The 25120-nt window shown below is 49.6% G+C and overlaps 12 protein-coding genes across 12 annotated transcripts; 6 read left to right on the forward strand and 6 right to left on the reverse strand.

Annotated features, from left to right (window-relative positions):
• Window positions 1-64: 64 nt before the first annotated feature.
• N7510_006910 (putative general amino acid permease (Agp2)) lies at window positions 65-2521 on the reverse strand (the record flags this gene model as incomplete). Its single annotated transcript, XM_056978835.1, has 6 exons — window positions 65-104; window positions 165-541; window positions 607-1342; window positions 1412-1634; window positions 1825-1853; window positions 2280-2521. 6 exons carry the CDS (start codon window positions 2519-2521, stop codon window positions 65-67), a joined length of 1647 nt encoding a protein of 548 aa, XP_056831878.1.
• Window positions 2522-3719: 1198 nt separating this feature from the next.
• On the forward strand, window positions 3720-4232 carry N7510_006911 (putative progesterone binding protein; the record flags this gene model as incomplete). Its single annotated transcript, XM_056978836.1, has 3 exons — window positions 3720-3828; window positions 3887-3982; window positions 4054-4232. 3 exons carry the CDS (start codon window positions 3720-3722, stop codon window positions 4230-4232), a joined length of 384 nt encoding a protein of 127 aa, XP_056831879.1.
• A 163-nt stretch (window positions 4233-4395) lies between these two features.
• Window positions 4396-6588, reverse strand: N7510_006912 (mRNA-binding ribosome biosynthesis protein NOP4; the record flags this gene model as incomplete). Its single annotated transcript, XM_056978837.1, has 1 exon — window positions 4396-6588. One exon carries the CDS (start codon window positions 6586-6588, stop codon window positions 4396-4398), a length of 2193 nt encoding a protein of 730 aa, XP_056831880.1.
• A 164-nt stretch (window positions 6589-6752) lies between these two features.
• On the forward strand, window positions 6753-7724 carry N7510_006913 (DNA repair protein RAD10; the record flags this gene model as incomplete). The annotated part of the gene is made up of 1 exon (XM_056978838.1): window positions 6753-7724. The coding sequence occupies one exon, from the start codon at window positions 6753-6755 to the stop codon at window positions 7722-7724; it is 972 nt and encodes a 323-aa protein (XP_056831881.1).
• Window positions 7725-8879: 1155 nt separating this feature from the next.
• On the reverse strand, window positions 8880-10394 carry N7510_006914 (uncharacterized protein; the record flags this gene model as incomplete). The annotated part of the gene is made up of 4 exons (XM_056978839.1): window positions 8880-9503; window positions 9551-9838; window positions 9896-10206; window positions 10271-10394. The coding sequence occupies 4 exons, from the start codon at window positions 10392-10394 to the stop codon at window positions 8880-8882; spliced, it is 1347 nt and encodes a 448-aa protein (XP_056831882.1).
• A 916-nt stretch (window positions 10395-11310) lies between these two features.
• Window positions 11311-13115, forward strand: N7510_006915 (uncharacterized protein; the record flags this gene model as incomplete). The annotated part of the gene is made up of 2 exons (XM_056978840.1): window positions 11311-11557; window positions 11611-13115. 2 exons carry the CDS (start codon window positions 11311-11313, stop codon window positions 13113-13115), a joined length of 1752 nt encoding a protein of 583 aa, XP_056831883.1.
• Window positions 13116-13497: 382 nt separating this feature from the next.
• N7510_006916 (uncharacterized protein) lies at window positions 13498-14090 on the reverse strand (the record flags this gene model as incomplete). Its single annotated transcript, XM_056978841.1, has 2 exons — window positions 13498-13917; window positions 13986-14090. The coding sequence occupies 2 exons, from the start codon at window positions 14088-14090 to the stop codon at window positions 13498-13500; spliced, it is 525 nt and encodes a 174-aa protein (XP_056831884.1).
• Window positions 14091-14364: 274 nt separating this feature from the next.
• N7510_006917 (SDR family NAD(P)-dependent oxidoreductase) lies at window positions 14365-15249 on the forward strand (the record flags this gene model as incomplete). Its single annotated transcript, XM_056978842.1, has 1 exon — window positions 14365-15249. One exon carries the CDS (start codon window positions 14365-14367, stop codon window positions 15247-15249), a length of 885 nt encoding a protein of 294 aa, XP_056831885.1.
• A 606-nt stretch (window positions 15250-15855) lies between these two features.
• Window positions 15856-17881, forward strand: N7510_006918 (uncharacterized protein; the record flags this gene model as incomplete). The annotated part of the gene is made up of 6 exons (XM_056978843.1): window positions 15856-16023; window positions 16111-16218; window positions 16283-16432; window positions 16487-17204; window positions 17265-17360; window positions 17415-17881. The coding sequence occupies 6 exons, from the start codon at window positions 15856-15858 to the stop codon at window positions 17879-17881; spliced, it is 1707 nt and encodes a 568-aa protein (XP_056831886.1).
• Window positions 17882-18163: 282 nt separating this feature from the next.
• N7510_006919 (uncharacterized protein) lies at window positions 18164-19351 on the reverse strand (the record flags this gene model as incomplete). The annotated part of the gene is made up of 2 exons (XM_056978844.1): window positions 18164-19274; window positions 19323-19351. The coding sequence occupies 2 exons, from the start codon at window positions 19349-19351 to the stop codon at window positions 18164-18166; spliced, it is 1140 nt and encodes a 379-aa protein (XP_056831887.1).
• Window positions 19352-21324: 1973 nt separating this feature from the next.
• N7510_006920 (uncharacterized protein) lies at window positions 21325-22361 on the forward strand (the record flags this gene model as incomplete). The annotated part of the gene is made up of 2 exons (XM_056978845.1): window positions 21325-21363; window positions 21432-22361. The coding sequence occupies 2 exons, from the start codon at window positions 21325-21327 to the stop codon at window positions 22359-22361; spliced, it is 969 nt and encodes a 322-aa protein (XP_056831888.1).
• Window positions 22362-23146: 785 nt separating this feature from the next.
• On the reverse strand, window positions 23147-25003 carry N7510_006921 (uncharacterized protein; the record flags this gene model as incomplete). Its single annotated transcript, XM_056978846.1, has 1 exon — window positions 23147-25003. The coding sequence occupies one exon, from the start codon at window positions 25001-25003 to the stop codon at window positions 23147-23149; it is 1857 nt and encodes a 618-aa protein (XP_056831889.1).
• Between the last annotated feature and the right edge of the window lie 117 nt (window positions 25004-25120).

The raw sequence follows: 25120 nt of genomic DNA on the forward strand, positions 1-25120 counted from the left end.
GGGAAGGCAGTGCTAACCGAGCAGCCGATAGACAAAAGATATATTTCTCGACAATACCTATCATCTATTCAAAGAGCTTATTGAAAAACTTATGAGCCGCATTTCTACCAACCAACAGTCAGCCAAATCCCTCAAAACAAAACAGCCCACCAAAGATTGCTTACCTTGGAGGCACCGGCACGAAATTTCTCGTATACTCCTCAATCGCCTCAACGCCCGAAACAAGATCCACCTCCTCAGGCTTGAGGAACTTGGTGTTGTGAAAGACCTTCCACCCAAAGTACAGAACGGGGAAAACACCAATCATCGTATAGGAAAAGAGGAAGGTCGGAATAGACCAGTTGCCCGGCAGGAAGACGGGGTATCCGCCGACAAAAGCCATAACTGCCGTGCAGCAGAAGGCTATCCATGCAATGTAAGGCTGGTACCAGCTGCGGTAGGGGAGTGTATCACGCGAGATGCCCTGTGCGTCGAGGGCTTTTTTGAAGCGGATGTAGGTGAATGTTATTACGGAGAAGTTGATTAGTTGCGAGGCGGTTACCTAGGACAACACTTAGGATATTTCCTTTGTAATATATTTTGAAGCAGTGGAAAAGGAGAACGTACCAGATTGACGAACCAGTTCAGCACAACCGCGGAGTCATTGGAGACCTGCAGAAAGCTGAGGAGGGCGATCAGTAGCACAGCGGCAACGCAGTAAATCGGTACGCCGCTACTAGTGCACTTGGTCAGGAACCGAGGTGCCTTGCGCTCCAGCGCTAGTCCATATAAACTGCGACTCGCACAATAAACATAACTATTGCCTGCGCTGAATGACGCCGTGAGAATCACCGCGTTGACAATATGCGGCAGGACGGGAATACCCAACCGATCCATGGAAATGACATACGGCGACGCTGCAGCGCCAGGCTTGCCGTTGTCAAAAGCAGCAGCCATCGTCTTATCATTGTAGGGGACCAAGATACCCACGCACAGAACGCCGAGCACGAAGAACGTCGTGAGTCGATAGAAAACACCATTATATGCCTTCGGCAGCACGGCGCGCGGGTTCACTGTTTCGCCAGCTGCCATGGAGATATAGTCCGGTCCGGCAATGGTGAAACTGGCCGTGATAAGCGCAGACAGAAAGCCGAGGAACTTGCCCAGATTGTCGTGCTTATAGTACTCCGCAAACGCACCGGGCTCGTTCCAGTACCGGAACCCGAACCGATCGCCGAGCGGGTTCCCGCCCAGCATCACAATGAACGTGTAGAAGATCAGTCCCGTGCTGAGCAGGACTTTGCCGAGGGCGAGCCAGAATTCGGCTTCGCCGTACCACTTTACGGCGAACGCGTTTAGTATGCTTTCATTTTGCTATCTGTTAGTTGTCTTATATAGGGTATTTTGTATAGAGGGTAGTGATATGACATACGAGTAGAGAATAAGCACGATGACATTCGTCGCAGCGACCGGGATGGCGCTGGTCCAGTACCTGAGAATGATGCTGACGGCGACGATTTCAAAGGGGACTAGAGTGGCTTCGAAGATGAAGAAGTTGTACCCGGCTGCCACGCCTAAAGCTTCGTCGACGTAGCGGCCTGCGAAGCGGATGAATGGCGAGGAGATGGGGAGGTAGGTGACCATTTCTGCGAGACCTAGTTGTGTTATACGTTTAGTACATCAGACATGGCATAGGAAATTGGTGCGTTGGGAAAAGAAAAGAGGTAGTGCGGTGGAATAGACTGGACTGGACGGTTGCGCTTTTGAAATATGTGAAGGGAGATTGTTTGTGAGGCAGATGTAGAGATGCTAGGGTTGATGGTTTGATCACGGGGTGGCTCGTACAGACGGTGATGATCAGGATCACGGCGCTCCTAGAAAGCCACAGTATAAGAGTCCGGACTAGACCGTAAGCGGGACAGATGTGAAGGGGCAGGTAGATAGGTAGGCAAAAGAACTAGATTGATGTGTGTCCGGTGGCATGGTATGGATTTGTCGATGAATACCGACCCTTGGGGTTGTGGGCTGGTGGTGATGAGCGACTGGTAAGGGTTGACCTAGTGACGTCTTCTACGTCTCTTGTCTTCAAAGATGTTGAATGCAGTAATTTGATCTTTTGTCGATCGATATCTGTCGCTATAGTTTGCAGGTACTTACCATCCAAGCGATGTCGTATATATAGGGAAAGGGTTGAAACAACACAAGTCAACTGAGAAAAAAAAACCACTAACCAAATAGAAAATCCCAAGAACAAACTCGCCGGTCCGCTTGTTCGCAGACCGGACCCGATCTGAACGTACAGCACCGTCCCAATAGTCCCTCCAATACCGATCAACTGGAGATGGCGAGGCTTAAGCTTGCGGTGGGTATGGTCGTAGGTAGGTTTCATAGATCCGCCATCGATCGACATATCCCGGTGATCCAGCGATGATAGATCTTTCTCCACTAACTCAACCTCCTTGCCAACAATTTCAGTCGGCTTGGCCTCGGGATCGGCTTGTAGTGTGGACTCAGTGCGCATGATAGCCGCCGTCATCGGCATATGGGAGACGGGCTCCGAAGGAAGTGAATTCGACATGATCGATCAATCAACCAACCAACAAAGAAAAGAAAAAGAGCATAGAAAGAAATTAAAAGGAAACAGGATGGAAGGAGGGGATAGTAGTGAGAATTTTTCGTCCCTCCCGACCAGGTTGCCTCCAGTTTTGCTTGGCCGAATTGCTTGGCATACTGAGCGCGTGAGGACCAATCTTATTATCTCGCACTCCGAACGGCGTGGAGTATTCGGCCTCCGCCGAGGCAAAAAAGACAGGCCGGGCCGGGGATGACTCGAGGACGAATAAGAGCGGGTTAGGGGGTGCCGGTATCCACACAGGGAGGCCCTTCAGGCGTGTCGAATACCTTGTCGGGACGAGATCCTTTGGTATTCCACTAGAACAGAGAATGAAAAAAAGAAATCCCTCGTATTCATCACGAGTGAGGGAATTATAACGATGAGCCCAGGCTCTCAAAGGGGGGAAAGAGAGATAAGATAGAATGTTGGCTAGGAATGAATGGAATGGGCAAATTCACCCGACTCATGCCCGTGATCAGGATCATTCCTCGCTGGTCCATCCACGCTCAATTTTCCCACTGCCCTCATCATGCCTCCGTTCTGAGTCATGGCTCACACTGCTCTCTGACTCTCTTCGAGAGGGCGGTTCTTTCCCGAGCCAGGTGGGTGGGAAGAAGGAGTCGTTGTCTTCGAAGTAGAGATGGTGCTTGATCTCTGACTGAGTAGAATCCCGCCTTTGGTCTGGGGCTGTTCCGGAGGCCAAACTGGAGTCTGTTCGTGGATTGGGGAATGACATGGCTACTTGGAACGAGTTGCTACAGTACAGTGCAGTAGATGTAGATGTAGAGGAAGAGATGGTCATCTGACTGGTTATGTACTGTCTGCTTGACGTCATCATCTGCCTACATACTCCAAAGATGAACAATACTGCATGATAATAATTATATCAGTGGTTACAGAGAGCTACATCAATGCTACCATAGCCATTACCTACCTAGGTAATAAACTCCAATATCTATATCTATATCTTGTTGAACTGAAGAGTTGTATCTACATCTACCTCGGCCAGTCACTGCCCAGCAAACGTAATCAATGCCGAACCCCCACTTTCTTCTTCCTTCCCCCACGACGAACCATCCACCTTAACCACCCTAAGGATCAATTGTCTCCCCCATTCCTCTCCAAAATGGTCGAACACGAGCCCGAGCCCAAGCGCTTCTCCCCCAAAATCCCTGTCCAGCTGGACCCGCCGAAAGACGACCTCATATCGCAAGAGGAGCTCGCCAAATGCGACGGTACCTACCCGCACACCTACTGTCTTCGACCACTAATTCATGAATTGGGTGCAATTAGGCACGGATCCGAACCGTCCGACATACGTCGCTATCAAGGGGGTTGTCTTTGACGTGAGCCGGAACGCGGCGTATGGTTCCTCCGGTCAATATCGCGGTATGTTGCTTGACATCAGAAAAAAGTGAAGTTGAGGATTAGGTGCTAATTATGGGATGTTGTTATTCCAGTCTTCGCGGGTAAGGACCCCTCGCGCGCGCTGGCGAGCTCGTCGCTCAAACCGGAGGACTGCGTTCCCGAGTGGTATGATCTCGACGATAAGGAGAAGACCGTGCTGGATGAGTGGTTTACTTTCTTCAGCAAGCGGTATAACATCGTTGGCAAGGTGGAGGGCGCGAAGAATACTTGATCATTCCTTGTTACATATCTATCCACTCATCAGCTAAACTATACCCGCCGTTTGGAAAACCCTTATCCTATCATCGGTTTCTTGAAACAATCACATTTTGACACACATAGTGGTATTTACGAACAAAAAGGTCTATACAGATTTTCTTTCTTTCCTTCCTTCTTCAGGCCTTCCCCTTGCGCGATTTGCGCTGCATGCGCTTCCTCGAAATGATCCGGTTGCGCTTGGCAAGCTTGTTCTCCTCCTCCGCGTCATGCTCGTCTTTACCATCCTCGTCCTTGCCCCTCTTTCTCTTCCTGCCCTCGGCATTGTCGGATTGGTTCTTGTTGTTGTCGTCGCCATCCTTGGACTTTTGCTTGTAATCCGTCTTGCTGTCGGCACGAGCCTTTTGCTGCAATTCGCGCTCGTTCCGCCGCTTGACGACCTGGGCGTTCTCAATGGCAAATTCCACAATCAACCGCTTTTTCTTGTCCTCTTTAATCTCCTCGACTGGCGCCGGCTGGGCAGCCTTGCCGGACTTGGTGGGCTTTGTGGACTTCGCGGGCTGCGCGGGAGGCTCGACCATGTGGCAGTTCAGCCAGCGCAGACCCATCAATGCGTGACGGTGCGTGTAGTACTCGATGAATCCGTACCCGCGGCTCCGCCCGCCGCCGCTCTTCTCAGTCACCTTGGACCCATCGCGGGTCTCAAAGACAACCTTGGCCTGGCGCACGATACCGGCTTTCTTCTGTTTCCGTATAGTCTCCAGCTCCTTCATCGTATCCCGCGAGCGTTGCTGTTCCTCCTTGGAAAGAGACTGGCGGATACCCTTCTTGACATCTGTGGCGAATCCGACGACGGCCTGCCGGGCAAGTTGTTTCAGGTCCTTGGACGTGACATAGCGCGGGATGTTCCGGATGGCAAGACGGGTCAGGCTGATGTGGAGGGCTGGGTTCTTCTTGATGAAGTTTTGACGCTGCTTGAAGCTCTCTTCGCGCATTTTGATCTCGGACGGGGAGAGCTTCTTGTAGAGCGGCGAGTCGGACGGGATCGTTCCTTCGGATAGGAGGTAGAGTCGGCGCTTGTCCTTGTCTCGCACGAGGCGGCGTGATACTCCTTCCTCTTCGAGCTTCCCGGCTTCGGTCTTGCTCACGGCGCGAGCGACTTGGAGGACCCGGCCGTCCATTGTGTAGCGTCCGCTGGGGTCGGAATTCTCATTTTGGAGAACAGAATGCTTGGTGGCTTGGTTGGACTTGTCCTTTTTCGCGGCCATTGTGTCGGGGTTTCTAGGGGCTTCGCGAATGCAAGATGTAGCATCCTCGGGTTTCCAGAAACAGACAAACCCTGTGCCTCGGGGTCGTTCGGTTTCGTAGTCGAGGACAACTCGCGCGTATCGTAGCGGGCCGAATTGAGCGAAATGTTCGTAGAGGGAATCGTCTGTGGCAGTGAAGGGTAGATTGCGCAGGAAGATAGTTGAAGCATTTCGGTCATCCTCCACATCTTCCTCGTCGTCTTCATTGTCCAAATCCTCGAGGTCGTCTAGATCTTCGTCATCATCTTCCTCCGAATCTTCATCCTCGGAGACGTCATCAGAGGCAGCTTCTGCATCTTCCATGTCCAAGTCTGCGTCGCCCTTCTCTTCCTCTCCGTCTTCTTCCTCATCCTCCTCCTTTGTCTTCTCCCACACTTCCTTTTCAACAGCCCAATCAACAGCCAGTGCGCGTCCATCCACCTCTTTCCCATTGACAGCCTGGAGCGCCTTCTCAGCGTTCTTCTTGCCTCTCAGAATAACAAAGCCAAAACCAGCCAGCTTATCCCCTTTCTTAGGGAGCGTTGCATGTTTGACCTTCCCAAAGCTCCGAAAGAGAACAGCTAGGTCATCGGGCTCCTTGATACTCCACGGCAGGTTGCGCACGATCAGCTTGGGCGGCGGGCCCTGCCCTCTCTGCTCCTCTCTCTCTTGCTTGGACTTGAGCGCCGCGGCAGTCGGGACACTCTTTCCAATCTTCTCATCGATCTCACGGTGGCGAGACTCGGCGTAATCAACTCGAATTTTCTTCCCGTCAAACACGGACCCGTTCAGTTCCTCCAGAGCGCTTTGCGCATCCTCGAGGTCGGCGAACGTGACGAAACCATACCCCTTGGACTGCTTGGTCTCCCGATCACTGACGACAATCGCATGCTTGATCACGTATGACTGGGAGAAATGCTCGACTAGACTCTCCGTGGTAGCTGAGGCAGGAAGCGATCGAACGAAGAGCGTGCGCTTGGTCTTCTGGGAGGTTTTGGGTTCAGCGATGTCATTTGTGTCGACTTCCATTTTGGATTCGGCGTCTGCATCGCCTGACAGACGTCTTTTCTTGCTGGGTTCGCCCATTTTGGTTGGCATGGGTTTTTTGTTGCGAGCAGAAAAATTCGCGGCAGAAAAGTGAAAAGCCCCAGAGGGCGGTGAACAGCCCGACCGATAAGTAGGGCAGATTACGTAGCTCAGGCGCGTCCTGACTATTCTGTACTGGAGTGTTTGAGACGGTCCAAATCACCATGGACAGCGACGCAGATAAGGAGGCCATTGCCTCCTCTGGCTCAAATCCCTCGACTCCAAATACACTCCCACCCAAAGTCCAACAACCCAAACCACAAGTCCTCGCCAACCGATCTGGTCCCTCCTCGATTCTCGTCTCCACGCGCCAGAAAGGAAACCCAATCCTGAGCCACATCAAACTCCTGCCCTGGGAATATGCCGATATTCCTGCCGACTATGTGGTCGGCGCGACAACCTGTGCCTTGTTCCTCTCTCTGAAATACCACCGTCTGCACCCCGAGTACGTATACTCCCGGGTGCGGCTGCTGGCTGGGAAGTACCAGCTCCGACTGCTTCTGATTATGGTCGACATCCCCAATCACGAAGACAGCCTTAAGGAATTGTCTAAGACATCAATTATCAATAATCTCACGCTGATGCTTTGCTGGTCAGCCCCGGAAGCCGCGCATTACCTGGAGCTATTCAAGTCCTCAGAAAATGCACAGCCGACTGCTATCCGCACCCAGCAAGCACAGTCCTACAAAGAGTCTCTCGTGGAATTTGTCACTACCCCGAGAAGTATTAACAAATCCGACGCGGCGAGTTTGATCTCTACCTTTGGCAGTTTGCAGAATGCCGTCAATGCACAGCCGGAGCAGATCAGTGCTGTGCCGGGATGGGGAGAAAAGAAGGTCCAGCAATGGTGTAGTGCAGTCAGAGAAGACTTCCGAACAGAGACGGCGAAGAGATCGACGACACCAAAGACAAGGATACCCGCTCGACCCTCTCGGCTTGTGGAGGAATCACGGGGAGGGGATGTGTATGATGAGGATGAAGAAATGCTCCGTGCAGTCTTAGAGGAGAGTCGCAAAACCGCTGCAGCAGAAGCAGCTGCTAAGGCTACTGGTGCTGAGAAGGAAGCACAGCAACCCGAGGAAATGAGCGAGGGCATCACGGCAGCACTGGCGAAACTTCGAGAAGGTGGTGGCTGAAATTTGAATGCTGTCCTGCGCCATCTATCGATTATCTTTGTCTTTCGACAAGAATTCCAGACGGGTTAAATGGGAGACAGCTCTGCGGCTCATGAACTATCGCCTGTGCTGGTTGGGATGAGCTATTCTTACCAGGACTAGAATGGCCCTGTTCCTGGTCTCCGCTCATGTATCAACATGCGCACTGGAAGCGTAACATTTTGCTAGTCCATGGCTGTTCGTGGCCTCAGCTCATGGTCCGATCCACCCAGCCGTGGATGTTTCAACTCTTCACGATCCTGGCTTACCAGAATCAAATGACACCCCGTCAGAATTGTATTGTTTACGCAAGGTGGATATTGACGAAGGGATAGTATACTGTTTCAGTCATCTGAAGTCTAGCCCGTCCCCCACCAGTCGTAGAAACCATCTTACGCAATGGAATAAGATGCTGCTTTTTATCCTCCTATTCATTAGCCCTCTACTTTTCATAAATGTTCCAGTATACTCATTTACAGCCATAGCTAGACACTGATGTGTTTAAATAGAAAAATCATACTATTTTCCCTGCGTTTTGGGAGTATTGTTTACTTGTGAAGGTATAGTTTCGTCCGCACTCGGCACCAATTTGGTCAATACTGTTGATCCTCACTCGTACACAAGTGAGCGTCTGAAGACGTGAGGAAAGTCCAAAACAGCTGCGGGAGAAGCGGCACTATTTTACAATTTCAGAGGCAGGAATAACTTGAAAAGATACTTTTAAGCCCCTTTGCAAACCTCCCCTATATCCTAAGGGCAGAAACAGACTATTGTACACAAAAATAAAAAATCAAATGCATCCGTTGGGTATTTGTCTCTAGTCAGATCTGGCAGAAAACGGATAAACGTGCAAATAACAACTCAAAGACCTCCAAAAACTAGGCAACGCGAACAATAAACACAGAAATCAGATGACGGAGAAACAACCACTCTTGAAAAGGGAGGATTGGATATCGCTGATCATCATCATTAGTCAAGCACGTCATTTCATCCGCGGGACTTCCTTCCTGTCGGAAAAGGAGGCATCAGAAAGCACAACAGAATCAACAGACGGACGTCATCACGGCATGCCAGTAAATACGAACACGAAGATGGATGGAAAAGGAAGAAGTAGGAAACGCCAGCAACGAGTCCAATCTAAGTCGGTTTGTCGCACCCGATCCGGCCCAGTAGTGCTCTGCGGTCGCTCTGATCGAATGGAACTCGGCCGCGGCCACGGGCTCGGACCGCTGTGGCGCCATTGGACCGGCGGTGGTCCAGACCAGAAGAGCCATCGCTAAGGACAGGGGTAGTGGAGACACTATCTTTGAGTAGCACCCCGTTGGAGACGATCTCATCACCCACTTGAATTTCGTCTTCCTCCTCGTCGTCGCTGCGGCTGTCTTCAGCATTACCAGTACGGAGCACATTGACGGCGACGCGGACGATCATGCTGAACCAGACTATTGACAATCCTTGCAGGAACAGAAGGAAGGAGAGGAAAATCCACTTGATTGTGCGATTCATGCAGATTGGGTTGTTCAGGTCCTGGTATGGGGCGAACATGTATGCGAATGCATCGGGGTAGCCGTCGGCGGAGATCATCTCGGCCGTGGAGCCCGAGTAGCAGCCGTAGGACATCTTGGCGGGCACATTCTTATAAATCGACCAGCAGAGGATGGGGTAGAAAATGTGTCGAGTGATGAACCATGCCACCATTAAGATGCCGAAAGCGACGTTGCAGGCGAATTCGAACTTGAAGTATTTGAGGATTTTGGCCGCCTGTCGAGCGTCAGCAGGGAGCTTCACTTGAGGCGCAATGGACGTACCGGCAGCAAAAAATCCACAATATCCATCAGACACAGCACAACATTGGACACGTTATAGAAGCGATAGATATAGGCCGAGCTCAGGAGCGCACTGGTAACCACATGATGGGTCAACATCTGGTAGTGGTCCTTGCGACGTGCTTCGAGGTGGATAACCATAATCTGCTGGATCCAGAAAGACAGCTGCACCAAGAGATACCACTTATTCAAGCCCGGCAGGGCACGCTGAGGCCATTCACTCCAGATGGCGCTGTAGTCAAGCCAGTAGGAGGAGTTCTTCCACAGGTACTACGTGAAAACCGTTAGTTTGCATAAACCACTACCTCTCGAGCGGTCAAGACGAACCATTCCTAGCGACCAGAAAAAGCCGTCATACATGAACAGCCAGGCCTGCTCGGCGAATCGGACGGACGCCTTTCGCTTCAGTCCCGCATACCGAGCCAGCGGTTGGAGGATCCATTCGATCGCGATGGCGCGGATAGCGGTGAATGCGATGATGCCGCTGGCGACGAAGTAGATGTCGTCCCAGCCCTGCACATATTGGCCCTTGCTGGGAACGTAGTAGGAGAGCTCGAAGAAGGGTTGGGTGTACGGGCGGAGCGATGGGTAGAGATTGTGCAAAGCCAGCAGGGTCGCCAAGGTGGTCAGAGAGATTCCTGCAAAGAACCCTCAATGATTAGCGAACCACCAATTTTTGACAGACATTGCCATTCTCCCTACCAATTTGACTGGCGACCATCCACTCTCGGAACGATGTCACCTTGACGGGCCGGGCACCAGAGGGGGAAACGCAGGCATTAAGGTCGGACACGGACTGCGACGGCGCACTCGTCTCTTTGGCCATTGCGATGTGACAGGAAAAAATTGCCGGTGGGAGTGCCAGCAAGGGTTGAGGTGGGTGAAACGAGGCGAGAAGAGTCGAGGTGGGAATAATTAAACTGAGGATGGGACTGGGTCTTGGAACTGCCTCATCAGCGGATCCACCGCGCGGTCGGTCCCTGGTACCTGAAGAAAACGAGGCGGGATGGGACAGGGATGAACACACACACGCACACACACTGGTCCTAGTTTCCGGGAAGAACGAGAGACAAGGAGGACCACGGGGAGATCAAGGATTGCCAGAATCCAGTGTAGTAGCAGTTGGAGAGAGAAAGTGAAACCAGAGAGAGAGAGAGAGGGGGGGCTATAGACCTGACCTGGTGATGCCGATCTATGCTTCACCGCCTCTCGTGGTCCGTGACAAGACAAACAGTGTAAACAGTCACATGTTGTTGGGAATCCTCATAGTAATATTGTTGGCGGTGACGTCGAATCGAGAGCGCCGAGGGCTGATCGAGAGAATAGATTGATATAATTAGGTTGAAAAGGCTTTTCAACAATTCGCTCGCATGGCTTAGTTGGTAAAGCGCATCACTAGTAATGATGAGATCCTCGGTTCGAATCCGAGTGTGAGCATTTTTTATTTTGTTTTTTTTATTTTGTGTTTTTCTTGTCTATTGGATCTATTGATTTTATATCACTCCCATCAGATTCACCGTTCTCGCGGAAGGGTCTTCTCACAGTCACACCCCTAGAAAATCGTGAGGGTAATGATAACTAATAATTGTACCCAACATGACTCGCCAATAGATCTACAGACCTCGTTTGAAGTTGACAAGTGTCCTGACCCTTTTGAGTCACAAAATAGGGAAGAATATATATACATCTAAATGAATGCGTAGGTGATATCCAAGAAACAAATGCCCGCCATGAACACAAAAATGGCACGTGGCAGTCCCATCCAGTTCTATCTCCCGGCGTTCTATATTTTCTGCGCTGTCCTTCTTCCCATAGTAGCCTTGTCCGGTAGCGTGCCACTAGACATCTACCGCAATGGTTTTCGGTCAAAGGATCTACGGGTGGCGCGGATGTTCGGCGAGCATGATACTACGCTCTTCGAAGAACCATTTTATGCAAATGCGAACGGATCGCTGAGAGTATATCACCCGAGAAGACTGGCCATTATCGGTAAGGTCGTGTCTCTTCCATTGCACGCAAAACACTAATCTATGATTTAGGAGCCGGCATTGGCGGCATATCTATCGCACATGCCTTCAGCGACGAAGATGGTCTTCCACCACAAGTAACGATTTTTGAGCGCGAGCCGCGTCTCGGCGGTCGTATCCACACTGTCTCCAGTTACGACAAAGCCAGCTCTGGCTTCGTCGAGACCGGCGGAGGCACATTCTCTACCCTTGACCACATAATCAAACAAGCTAGTGATGTGGGAGCTGAAGTCGGTCTCGCCTTTCAGGGCAAGGATCCTCTGGCCCTCGTGAGTATCTGGAATGATGGACAGAATTTCACACGCAGTGAGGTCGACGAAGCCCGAGCAAACTTCCAGGCCCTGCCGAACTATCAGGCCCTGGAATACTATCTCAGACTAAGTGAGACCGACGAGGCCCGGTTGAACTTTGAGACCCTCGCGAACTATCAGGACCGGGTGGATTATCTACCGTGGAAAACTGAGGATATCTTTGATCTCGAAGATCTCCAAATATCGTTAAAATGGTATGTTCGGAGAGGGTCGTGGCCTCACCTAGGTCCTAATAAGGATGTTCTGCGTCAATTTGCAAAGACCTGGGGGTTCCCTGTGAATCCACAGAAAGAATTCCACTCTACCGAGCGCTTTCTAAGACGAATGGTGCGAATGGCTGACTCCAGGCTAAAGCTCAACTCGACCGTGACGCGAATTCAACGACATGAAGATCTCACCTTCGATGTGCATTGGTTGCACAACCATTCTACGCATGTCGAAAGCTTCGACGCCGTGGTCATTGCTGCTCCTTTCCACCAGGCGAATTTTGAGATCGACCCTCCACTACCAGCCGCAGCGATTCCAGACGAAGTCGCATACAAGTCACTACATGTCACGCATTTCATATCCCGAAGGGGCTTGGATCCGGCAACATTCAGTCTCTCTTCTCAGGAGACGGTCCCTGATACAATCTGGCGTTTCGAACCACAGGATCAGCAGCGCGCCTCTTCTTCTGCTCCGCCCTTCGTATCCCTTAGCCGACAGGACTGGGTCTACCAGAATGGCTGCATGCCTGAATATGAAAATCTCTACCGAGTCGTCTCCGAGCAGCCACTTTCCGACGATGACATCGCAACCCTGCTAAGGAAGAACGGAACCGCGCGCGAAGACATCACATTCCCAGACCAGACTTGCTTTCCCGTGAAGGGTGATATGCTCTTCGGTGAATTGCCGCCGGACCTGCGCGATGAGTTCGCCGCCAAGCTCGCCGAAATCATGTCTGCAAATGAAGAGCCACTTGAAGGATCACTTGGGGCGGTATTAGGCTGCATAAACGGTGATCCTGATGTGCGGTGGTCTCATCGGCAGTTCTGGCCGAATGCCGTGCCTGTCATAGATCAGGGATACAATCCGGGACGTCGTGAGATGGTGCCAAGATTGTTTTATGTCTCTGGGTTTGAGGGAACAGAGGGGGCCTCAATTGTGGGGAGTGTTGACAACGCGATGCATGTAAGAAATCGTCTGTTATATGACTACATGAGCAACTAGTGGGAGTATCTCACATGAGCAGTTCATGTTTAACAGGACGGTTTGGCGTCGGACGGTAGCTTGGTATATTTCACTCCAAAGACCTTCTTCGGTTACAGAATTGCATTTACTCTCTCAACTGATGAGGACGCAATGACGAACTTATCAATCTAAAAAAGACAGACAATCTAGAAGTCGTATCTATGGACAATATAACAAATTGGTTCAGGTGTCACTATAGAACTAATATCACTCTTAAACACGCCGTGAAACAATTACCATCGTATTACACGTTCTCCAAATATCTCCACATTGTATACATCTTGTAGGAGGCATGCCAGAGCTAGCAGCTCAAATACTCTGTCACAATTCACATACAATTTCTATTTTTTTGTGAGCAAATTCAATCACCCCCCTCTGGTCGACGAATACGCATGAAATCTCCCGTCTGATAAATCAGTGACGGCGTAATACGCGCAATCTTCCACTTGCCACCAACTCTAACAAACCGGTGTTCCATATAGCTGCGGCCATCACTGGTCTCCGTGATTGTCCCCGATGTATCTAGACGTTCATTCCCGCGGCGACCGTGACTAGCCAGCTGTTGCCATTCCACCACAATCTCATCCGCCTTCACAGACTTGAAATACGGTTGAGCGAGGAGATGTTGTGTGGCCAACGGCTTTAAGCCCAGATGCTCAGCTGACAACCATTCTGTCGCAAATTCATGGGCAGTATATGCCTTTTCTCCCCATTCAGCGACAATCAATGTGTAGTCGACAATGACTTCCGGGGCAAGAGCAGCGATAAGGCGGGGGAAGCTCTGCACAAGAGAAGAATGCAATGTTAGGCAAGAAAACAATAAGATAAGCTGCTCTGGCGTCCCCATACCTTGCGATCATATCCATCGGCCCAGACTCGTGCCGTCTGGACGATGGCAATGTAGTCCTGAAATGACAGGTTGTCTGGAATATAGATATCGAAATCCCCCGACATGGTGAAACGATGTTATATGAAAATAGCGAAGGACTGTGAAATTATCTGGGAATTGTCCTTATATCCACTGCTTCTGATGAGTGAAAGGAGACATAATGCGGGAAACTCGGGATATCCGACTCGATGGCTTGCGGGGAAGCTCAGTAGATTGATGGGGGGTAATGCGGGAAAAAGAGTAATATTAATTGCCGGATGAGCTTTTCTTTTCTTTTTTTACTTCTTCTTTATTATCTCTTTCTCATTAGCTCTTACGCCCTGCAAACCCTCCCTTATGATGCAGTCCCCATTCTCTCTACGAACGGATATCTACCCACCAATAGACCCCAGCATTTTGGCGGGATCTCTGAGAGGCAAAAATGCGCTGGTGACGGGGTCTGGCAGAGGAATCGGTCGGGAGATAGCTTTGGCATTGGCGAAGGCTGGAGCCAATGTGGCCATCACTGGACGCACCGCGAGTGAAGTGGAGTCAACAAAGGAAGAGATCCTGCAATTGGGCTCGGTGAAAACCGTTGCGATTGTCGCAGATGTGCTGTCCCGACAGGATCAGGAGCATTTGGTTCAGCGCGTACAAACCGAACTCGGGCAAATCGACATTCTCATCGGCAATGCCGGATCCAACACCTTTCAGCCTTTCCACCTTACCGATCCCGACAGCTGGTGGAAGATGATGGAGCTGAACGTTCGAGCTCCAGTGGAACTGACTCGGCTGGTTCTCCCATCGATGCGGGCACGCAACACGGGTACGATAATCTACACCTCATCTCGGGCGGCCACGATGGATCTACCATGGACGACAAGTTACAACTGCTCCAAGACCGCTATTACGCGTTTTGCGGGAACGCTTCAGTTGGAACTGGACCAGGTACAGCAGATCGAGTCTAGTATTTCCAATGGGATCAGCGTGTTCAGCATTCATCCTGGGGAAGTCGATACCAAGCTCCACGAGACGGCATTTCCCGAGAAAACGAAGCGAGAGGCCCCGTATGTCATTGAGCATATGGAGAAAATGGGAGCCAAGAGACCGCACTACTCTGGAAATCTTCCTGCATGGACTTGTGTGTGGTTGTGTGCTGGAAAAGGGGAAGCCATGAAGGGCAAGTATGTTGACTGTACTCGAGATGTTGAGGAACAAATGGCTGCTATCAGCGCCAGGGATTGAAAGTGTATTTGCAATAATTATTCATTGAGTAGATACATACGTAGACGTTGGGGCTCCTGGTTATAGTGAAAATGCCTCGCCTTGCAAATTGTTGTTTCGGTAGAAACAGTTGTTGAATGCAATTATTGGAATAATTGTCTCCTATGGATTAGAGAATGATATGAGCAGGACAGAGTAATTGAGCAAGCAATGCTCATCCTATCTGCTTGTCTATTGGTGAGCTGAACTTACTCAAACTTCTCTTTTTTCTGCAGTGGCCATGTGACAGCTATGTCAAACTTTGATTTGATTTTAGATGAAATTGCCGAAGAGAATCCGCTTTCTTCGTCGTTGGTTCCCGCTTCTCCGGCAAGTGGAATAGGGTTTCGGAATATCCGACTCCCTGTCAGTGGGCCCGTGCAGGATTGAGGTAGAGAAAACCCGCCCCATCAGAATTCAAAGCCGGGGAAGCCGTGACCTGGGGTACCGTGCCCATGCTAGCGCGGTATATAAGCTAAGCCCCGGTATGTGCGGAGAAGAATAAATAGATGATTGTGATTTCCACTCCATCGGACTTATTGTCTACTTACGCTTTCTCCTGATCTTGCCTCATCCTACTTTTTGATCATGGATGAAGTTAAAGCAGATGTGGTCCACGATGAGATCACTTTAAATGGCCAACAAGGACTCGTGGTAGAGGAAGAGCCTCTTACAACTTATGAAATCAAGTGGAGGACATTGATGGCCATTCTGGCGCTTTCCGTTTCAAACACATGCGCTGCCATTTCAAATACAGTAGGTTTACCCTGAGAGCCAGGATCTATGAATCTGATTTGCAGAACGGAGAGCAAAAGGAAAATTGATAAACTGACAATCCCCTAGACAAATACGATCATCCGATTCCAGTTGGAGAGTTTGGGAGATGCAGCACTTGCGTCCTGGATCGCGAATTCGAATCTTCTCGTTACCTTGGCCTTTGGACCCGTCTTGGTAAGCCACTTCGCTCAATATTCTCTGCTGGTGGAGTGCTAAGTTACGTATAATCCTCACATAGGGCTCCCTCAGTGACAAGTTTGGCAAGAAATGGTTCATCGTCGTCGCCAGTTTGCTGGGAGTGGTGGGCTCCACGATTTCAGGATCAGCTCATCGAACATCGGTTGTAATCGTAGGCAACGTCCTTACTGGCATGGCAAACGCTGGTTGTGTGAGTTTTAAAAAGTTTTACGCTCGTTCGATCTTTTTTGACTGAGTTATCCAGATAATGGGAATCCCAGCCGCTCAGGAGGTGACGCCAAATAAACTCCGGCCATGGGCTACGGGCTTCTCTCAGGCCTTTGCCAGTTGCGCCGTCATTGCCGGCACTATGGGAGCCGGCGCCTTTGTGAAATATCAGACATGGAGGTGGTCGTACTATTTGAATGCCTTTGTGTATGGCACGTCCGCTGTGTTAGTTGCTTTCTTCTACCATCCACCCCCGCCGAGTCTTCGTCGCCAGCAAAGCCGCCTCAAGGATTTGCTCTACCGGGTGGACTATTTTGGCATATTTCTTTTCACAGGCTCAATTGCTTCTCTCATCATTGGTTTGACATGGGGTGGCACTACCTATCCTTGGTCATCAGGTCGCATTATTGGGACCTTGGTTGTCGGCTGCGCAGGGTTAGTAGGATTCGGTCTATATGAAGTTTTCGTCACTTCCGAAGGTATATTCGATCACCGGCTATTTCAGTCTCGCAATTTCCCCATCCTCCTGTTCGTCTGCGTTGTGGACGGAATGCTTCTTCTTGGCGTCAATGTTCTTTACGCCCAGCAGATTGCAGATATGTTCACACAAGACCCTATCCAGATTGCAAAGGTCCTTACTCCTTTCCTTGTGACATCGGCATTTGGTTGTCTGCCAGCAGGCTGGATTATGGCTCACACCAAGTCATACCGAATCATGCTCGTCGGCGCTCTTCTTTGGTGCAGTGTTTTCACCGGTAAGGATTATAGCGTCGAGCAACGAACAGATCTACAGATGCTAATATTGAACACTACAGGTCTAATGGCTCTCATCAATTCTAGTAGACTGAGTTGGGCATATGCATTCTCTGCTCTTTTTGGCATTGGCACCGCTGTGACAACTGTGATTCCTGGTATGTCCCGAATGCAACCCATACGATTTACCATGCAATGTTAACTCGTTCTAGTGACTGCACTGGCTCTTTCCGTTCCATCCTTCCTTCTTGGGACAGCAGGTACTATCAGTATCTCAGGCCGCGCCTTGGGTGGGACGATTGGCATCACAATATTTACCGCAGTGTACAACAATAAGATTGGTGTTGCACTCGGTCAAAATGTCGGAGAGGCTCTAGCTACAGCAGGAAAAGGAAACTTGACTGCAGAAGTTGTGGGCGCCCTGCTTAGCTCTAACCCCAATGCGTTGAACCTGGTGCCTGGGGTAACTCCAGCATTGATCCCAAAGATCCAGGTTGCGCAACAAATGGCCGTGGCGTATTCCTGGAAGTATGTCTGGATTGCTGTTTGTGTTGTCGTGGCGGCAAATGCTCTTGTGGCTTGTTCCTTGCAGTCTGTGGCGCGCAAGATGAATAACCATATTGAATCGGCCTTGGAGGACTCGGAAGTTCGCAAGAACCAGATGGGCCTAAGTAAATGAATGCAGAAGAATGGCTCGGCTCGTCTTTGAGTAGTAAAGGAATTTAACATACGCTCTTAACGAAATACGCATCATAAAACAACCACCAATCAGCTTCTTATTTCTATTTCGTGACCGGGTTCAAGCATAGATAACCTATACGAACAGTACTGATTCCGGAGAAATAGAGTAGTTAGTAGTAAGTGTTTACAAAATATCCCAGTTAGTATTCAGACAAAATTTCCATAGATATCACGATCATGTCACCAATTCTATTTACCGTCTATATACTACTTACATCATTTAGCCATCCAACCCTTCTGTAATATCCCGCACAAACTCATTCGCCTTCACTCCCAACTGCGCAACATCCACACCCCCCTGACCCGCCATAGTCCTCGACACAGCTCTCGCAACCTCTTCTTCCTCCCAAATATTGTCAATCGTCATACCCCCATTACCCTCTCCAGGCGCTCGAGCCGGGTTCTCCATCGAGACAATGGTCTGCCAGTACGCATCATCACGAGTCTTGAGCGCCTTGTCACGAACGACAGCATTGCGCGTCACATTGGAGCCATGAAGTTTGGAGTTTGCGTTGGTCAGCGCAGCCAAAGCAGCGGTGATCGCATTGTCGACTTGCTCAGGCTGAGACGGCGGCTTAAAGAAGAAGCGATGCGTAGCCGAGAGCCAGATAATACTTGCACAGATTGAGTCGCAGACTGCGAAGACTAGCGGTCGGAGGAGTGTGACTTTGTTGTAGAAGCTTGCTGGGGGACTGACGCCGGCTCGTACGGCGGCGGAGGCCGCTTGCATGGGATCGTAGGAGTAGACTGCGTAGAGGTCAAAGAGAAAGAGGGCGAGACCCGTGATGGTGAATTTGTTGCGCCAGCGCGCAGACTCCTGGCCCGCGAAGGGAGCGGAGGTGGCCACGCCCAGGATCAGGAGGTGTACTAGGTGCGGGAGCAGGACATTGAAGGGGATGTAGTAGAGTAGGTACGTGACTTGGTTGTCGAGCGTGCAGTACTGGCACGAGGCCAGGGCGTCCGGGCCATAGGTGAGATATATCTTGCGAGCATCGTTGGAAGTAAACTTCGTCTGGAGCAAGGCGTCGAAATCGCTCAATTTGCCGTTGAACTGGAGCCGCGCGAGACGATCGAAGATGACATTCGTCGGCGTGTTGATCCGCGAGCGTGTGGCAGCGAAGACATTCGGACCCGGGGCGTGGGGATTGAAGGGTAAGCTGAGAAGAAGGAAGAGGACGATGCTGCCGAATAGGATGTTCAATGCTCGACCTGGTGCAGCGGGGAGGGGGCGAGGTGGAGGACGGGTTGAAACGGATACGCGCAGGGTGCGGTAGGCGTTGAGAAGGCGTGTGATGATAACCGGACCGAAGAAGATGAGGACCGGTTTGATGCTGGACGCGGGTTAGAGGGCAGACAGTGCGGGGGGATTGACTACTTACGTGCTGAATGAGATCTCGATGCCGGCCATGTCGTGCAGCAAGGAGGAATCGATTCCTACCTCATCTCACAGTAATGGGTGTGGGTGTTGCGGAAGAGAGGAATGAACGAACCAACGGGGCCAAAAAAGTGGTCGATCTGGCCCGACGCGAGTTTGTTCCAAGCGCTAACTACGTCAACATCGCAGCCCCACAAGGTTACTGAGAGCCCCAACTATGGGGAGAGAAAGGAGAAAGGAGAAAGTAGTTTAGCTATGATTTTTTGCCCGTTGGGTTTCTTTTTTCTTCTTTTTTCTTCTTTTTTCTCGCCTTTTTCTCAATTATGCAATGTGCCTCAATTTAGTGTCTACTAATAGGCTCTAGTCTGAATAGATATTGTTCTAATTTAGCAAATTCCAGGATTAAGTCATAAGCTGGTTTTGGGCTGTCTTACTGAGAAGTCCTCCATTATATTCATGAATCGCCACAGAAGTATCTCCATAGGGTTCCATGTCAGCACGAGAGGATCCTCAGGATTGAATGGTCTCACCAGACGGAGACGGGAGAACTAAAGGCGGACCCACAGTGCGGAGGGTCGGGCTCAAGCCCAACGGGTTGCCATATCTAAAATCGACTTTCCCGTCCCGCTTATGAAAGTCCTGTACTATCAGTAGCTGGCCTTTTCTGTCTATTCTTCTACTGCTATATTTGGGTTATTCTGTAGGTCCTCGGCAATGGATCGGCCACCCCCCAACCGACGCAGAGATAAACCACAGCTATCATGTACTCCCTGCCGCCGAAAGAAGTTAGTCCCGATATTGAGGCGTCCATTAATTTATTGACGCTAACTTCAGCTCCTTATAGACGACGATGTGATCGAGGCACACCTTGTGGCAGATGCCTCAAGATAGAAGACGTGGCAAATTGTGTCTACGTCCCGTTCAATCCTGACCTGCAAGGCTCGACAACATCCCAAAAATGGTCAAACCAAGACTTGTATCTCGCAGAGCAGAGCTCTTATAAAAGCAGCTTTTTAAAAGATACCACTCAATTACTGTCAGGCACTGCTTTACCATCTCAAGGGATGACCGATAGAGACGGCAAAGAAGATATGGTAGATGGCTCAACAAGTAAGTGAGAATGCGCGCTTTCCTTTGGTCCGATTCGGCCGTCGGCCATTCGAAGCCAATTCTAATCAGTATCAAGTTATGGATTACATGGCTAGATCTCAGAAATGCCAAATATCCGGTGGAAAATATTCGATCATCCCAACCGACTTTGCCCACCATTTTACACAGCAACTTCCGCCAACGGGCCGTTCTGTGGAGGCCACTGAATCAGGCGCCAGCAGAATGGCAGAGCCTAGCAACTCATCCGGGACACAAATTCCCCTAAATAATAAACCGACCAAGCCAGAAATATATCATAGTATATTCAAGTTTCCAATTTGAATATTATAAAACAATACAGGGATATTGGAGAAATCTTTCCAAGCCTCTACACAAATGATGACCGAAGAATCCGGCTGCAGGATATCTTGAGGCTGTGACAACTACGAGCTTTGTTAGCAAATTCTGTGGAAGAGTAATAATATTGTCGGCATGTAATTGAATAAAGCCTTCTGATCGGGCCGATAGCACCAACATAGTTGCGGATGATGCTTTGACCTCTTGTGAGGCATAAAAACTTATTTATTTCAGATATCGGGTTTCCTTCAGCTACCCGTAACTCCGCTGCACTCTGCGTATATCGGAGTCTCAAATCCGTCATTCCGTGAATGAGGCGAGCTGTTAAACGTGGAACGTCGGGAGTTGGTTCCCCCGAACGCCGCATAGTTAGGCTTATTTGGGGGTTTAACGAACGGTTTTCTTAATTCCGATCCTTAAACCCGTTCTCCGCGCCGAAATCATGTCCATCTACCATATCGACTAATCTATAAAATAACTCAACTCGAGATAGATTTTTGAAGTTCTAACCAAAGTGCTCAGCTTTTGATTCAATTACATTTCTGAAGCCTCATCTTATCATGTCTACTAAGCATATCGAGAAAGTCGCCATCGTTGGTGTGAGTCCTATCCTTTCTCTTGTCCAGGTTTATAGCTTCTCAATGGCGTAATGACTTACATTTTGTAGGCCACCGGTCGCATTGGCGGAGCCTTTGCTGAGGCTCTAGCGGAGACGGGGAAACATACCGTCACAGCCCTGTCCCGTGAGGGCAGCAAGGGCAAGGTTCCCGGCAATGTCAAGGTTATCAATGTGAACTATGAGGACGAGGCATCTATTATCAAGGCTCTCGAGGGCCAGCAGTTCCTTGTTATTACTCTTGGCGTCCGTGCTCCAGAAGACCTCCATAAAAGAATCGCCACTGCCGCTGGAAAGGCGGGCGTGCCTTACATCATGCCCAATACCTACGGCTTCCCCGTTAAACCCGAGAACATTAAAGAGGGAGATTCTTACGGCAAAGTGGTCATCGATCGGGTCAATGATACTAAGAACGGAGTTTCATCCTTCGTTGCGCTGGAATGCGGCTTCTGGTACGAGTGGAGCCTAGCAACGGGCGAACAGTGGTTTGGCTTCACGATCAAAGATCGCAAGGTCACTTTCTTCGACGATGGCAAGCGAACCATCACTGTCAGTACCTGGAATCAGTGCGGTCATGCTCTAGCGGCACTGCTTAGCTTACCCGAGTCCGGAGCAAGCCCTTCTGTCATCGATTTCAAGAATGAGCATTGCAGGATCTATAGCTTCCGTGTCTCACAACGCGACATGCTCGACAGTCTGCATCGCGTCTTGGGCACTACGGATGCAGACTGGGAGATCACATTCGAGCCGATTGCTAAGCGCCTGAAAGAAGGCGCCGAGGAGATGGCGAATGGCAGCTTCTTGGGATTCGCTAAGTTGCTATATGGTGGAGTCTTCTTGTCTACCAATGAAACCAGTGACTTTGCAGCCACGATGTCGACGGATAATGAAGCTCTTGGGCTGCCTAAGGAGGACCTGGATGAAGCGACGAAGAGGACGGTGGAGATGGTCGAAAGTGGATGGAACCCCTTTGCCGCATAGCTGAAGTTAGCACCATTCTGTCTCCTGTCGTCTATTAGACCGGAGGGATGCCTTGAGTATGTTAATTTTTTTCTCTTAATAATGAGTGGATTTCTTTCACATAAAAATGTTATATAGCAGGAACCACCAAAAGTCTAACTTGAAATACACTAGTTTAATCTGGTTTCCTTGTCGTGTAATAGTCCAAGTAAACCTCTTCGACAGACAGAAGACACCCATGACGCTCATATTGTTAAGGGTCAAAAAAATTGGATGGTCGTATCAAATGTCTCAGTATGTGCCCAGCCATTTTTCATCATAAGCCCTTCAATGCTGCCAAAAAATCCTCGACTTTATCACATCCCTTTAAATCAACTGAACGGCTATTGTTAATTTCGAAGCAGTCGTATCTCCCAAGCAGAATAGCTGAATATGGTAGTAGTCAATAAACACTTCCAGATTTGGAATAAATTGCCAATTCACTCGACAAAGAATTTAAAGGTCCAGCACGGCCAGTTCGTTGAACTAATCCCGTCAATTCGAGTGCACGCCTTGTTGGTCAAAAAAAAAGTGAATTAGGCCTTCACTGGCGAGCGTTACACTGACAATCAAAAAGTGTTGCATTTTTAGACTAGTGATAGTTATGAAGGATACGAGTCACAGAGCAGGTCAATATTAAACACTATGATGAAGAAGATTGGAGGTGAGAGCATTTGCTTGCGTTATCAGTATATGAAGGTAGCAGTGTACTGAACAAGTCTATAACTTCAAAGAAACAAATAGACATGGGATTTCAGACAGTCTACTCATCTAATATTCGCTTCAATCCACTCTCTGCCAATAGGAACTTTAATATACAAAAGAGGAGCATGTTGTTGAGAGCCATGCATGTCGATGTCCCCAAATTGACCAGACACAAAAGGTCTTCTGATAGTCACTTTAAAAGCTCGAGCCTGATCCCAGAATAGACAGGCCAGAATATCCTCCTGAGGGACTCCATATAGCTCCAAGATAGACTCTCGACATAGGACACCGCTCTCCTTTGTCTTCCAGAAGAGAATATCGTTATCGAACATCACATCCATGGTCAGCTCGTAGGGCCCAGCATTTTTGGTACGAATAACAGATGCGATATCACCTAAATAGCAGTGTCCCATTGGAGGAGCGGGGTTGAGAAACGGCCTTTTCTCAAGACTATTTATCATCGTTGTAGCTACCTTCGACAACAGTGTACTGGATTTACCATTCACTGTACTTTTCACAACTTCTCTCACGAAGCTTCCAGTGCCTGGTAAAAGCTGGTGGTGGATACCAAAAAGCTCCACAGGATCGACTTTCTCAAGGATATGATAGACCGAAAACTCGCATACTTCTCCCATCGGAATATCGTAGGGCGGAAAAGGCATTGCGAAATTGCCAGCTGTCGCCAGTTGGTGTGGATAGGGCCCATGGATACAGGCGAGTCGCGCAATATTGCTAACATATGTTGCTTGATCTTGCGTAGGAGCGAGTACTTCTCCACAGAGGCATATCTCTGTCGGAATAGTTAACGTGGGCTCAAGCTTGCCCATGACAGCATTTTTGCCATATTGGTGAAATCTCAGGTCGAACTCGTGGGAGACTCTACTCCTCACATATCCCTGAATGTGGGCTAAAATTCCATCAAGCTGTGAGATCAAGATAGGATCCCGGATACCGCCAAAGAAGGTAGTCCGGTATCCTAACACTCGAGCTCCTTCCAGCTTTACTGTGTAGTGATCTGCCATGAGGAACTTGCCCCCACGCACACGAACAGTGCGATTGTCTTCGAGGGCTTCGTAAGTGGCCTGCTCGAGGTAGAGGGTTCCACCCGGCCCAATCAAAATATCTGGCCGTGTCTTCTCATATAATGTGTGAGCGGCAACCGAAGTGACTGTGCAACGTGCTGCAGGATCGAGGGGAACTATATCGAAACTGTCCTTCCGTATAGTAGCCAATGCAGACTGGCTCTTCGGGACAGCGCACAAGGCACCACATTCCATGATCTTCCCCATGTGATATGCTATACCGAGATCTGTAAAGCCACGATGGACACAAAATGCAGCGTAAGGTGAAGGGTCATATGCACGACCCCCAACGATGACATCAAAGTCAGGGTTCTCTTCCATGGCTTTCACATATGGCTCCAACCCCATTTGCGCAACGATCCGTGTGGTATCATCAATATCAGACGACTTGAGCGGCGGTACCGCTTTGCTGCAGGGAACAATGTCGCCATCGTCCAGCTTTGATTTCACTAAACTTTTGTCGATTTCTGAGTAGATGCTGACAATATTCATCGCTCGATAGCCTTTTTTGGATATGAGATCCCTCATGATCTCCACGAAGAGATCAACATGATCATTTGCCCCGTCACCCCCAGCAGAACCGATAAGGACAGGAACCCGATGTACATGACAGGCAGCGAGAAGAAGATCGAGATCGTGTTCGTAGCCCTCTCTGGACACAGTTGTATGGCCTAGAGCGAGCTTCTGTGGTCCACTGTCCGTTGAACCACTGTCGATAATGATTGCATCAACACCTTCCTCGAGTGCTTTCCAAAAGAGATCTTCATTGAAGCCATAACCTAGCATTCCAATAGGTGTAAAGATTTTCAATTCGTCCTTGTCCTTGGAGTTCGTCATTTTCAAAGAAAGAGAGGCTAGAATAGGTAAAAAAGAGTTATGGAAGGAGGTGAAAAATAAAATTGTTCAAAATACTACCTTATTATGGCTAACGGAAAAATGCTAGAGTTGCGTGTT

Source organism: Penicillium lagena, assembly GCF_028827675.1.
Source record: "Penicillium lagena strain IBT 129212 chromosome Unknown utg000005l_segment0_segment0, whole genome shotgun sequence".
In the NCBI taxonomy this organism is placed as follows: domain Eukaryota; kingdom Fungi; phylum Ascomycota; class Eurotiomycetes; order Eurotiales; family Aspergillaceae; genus Penicillium; species Penicillium lagena.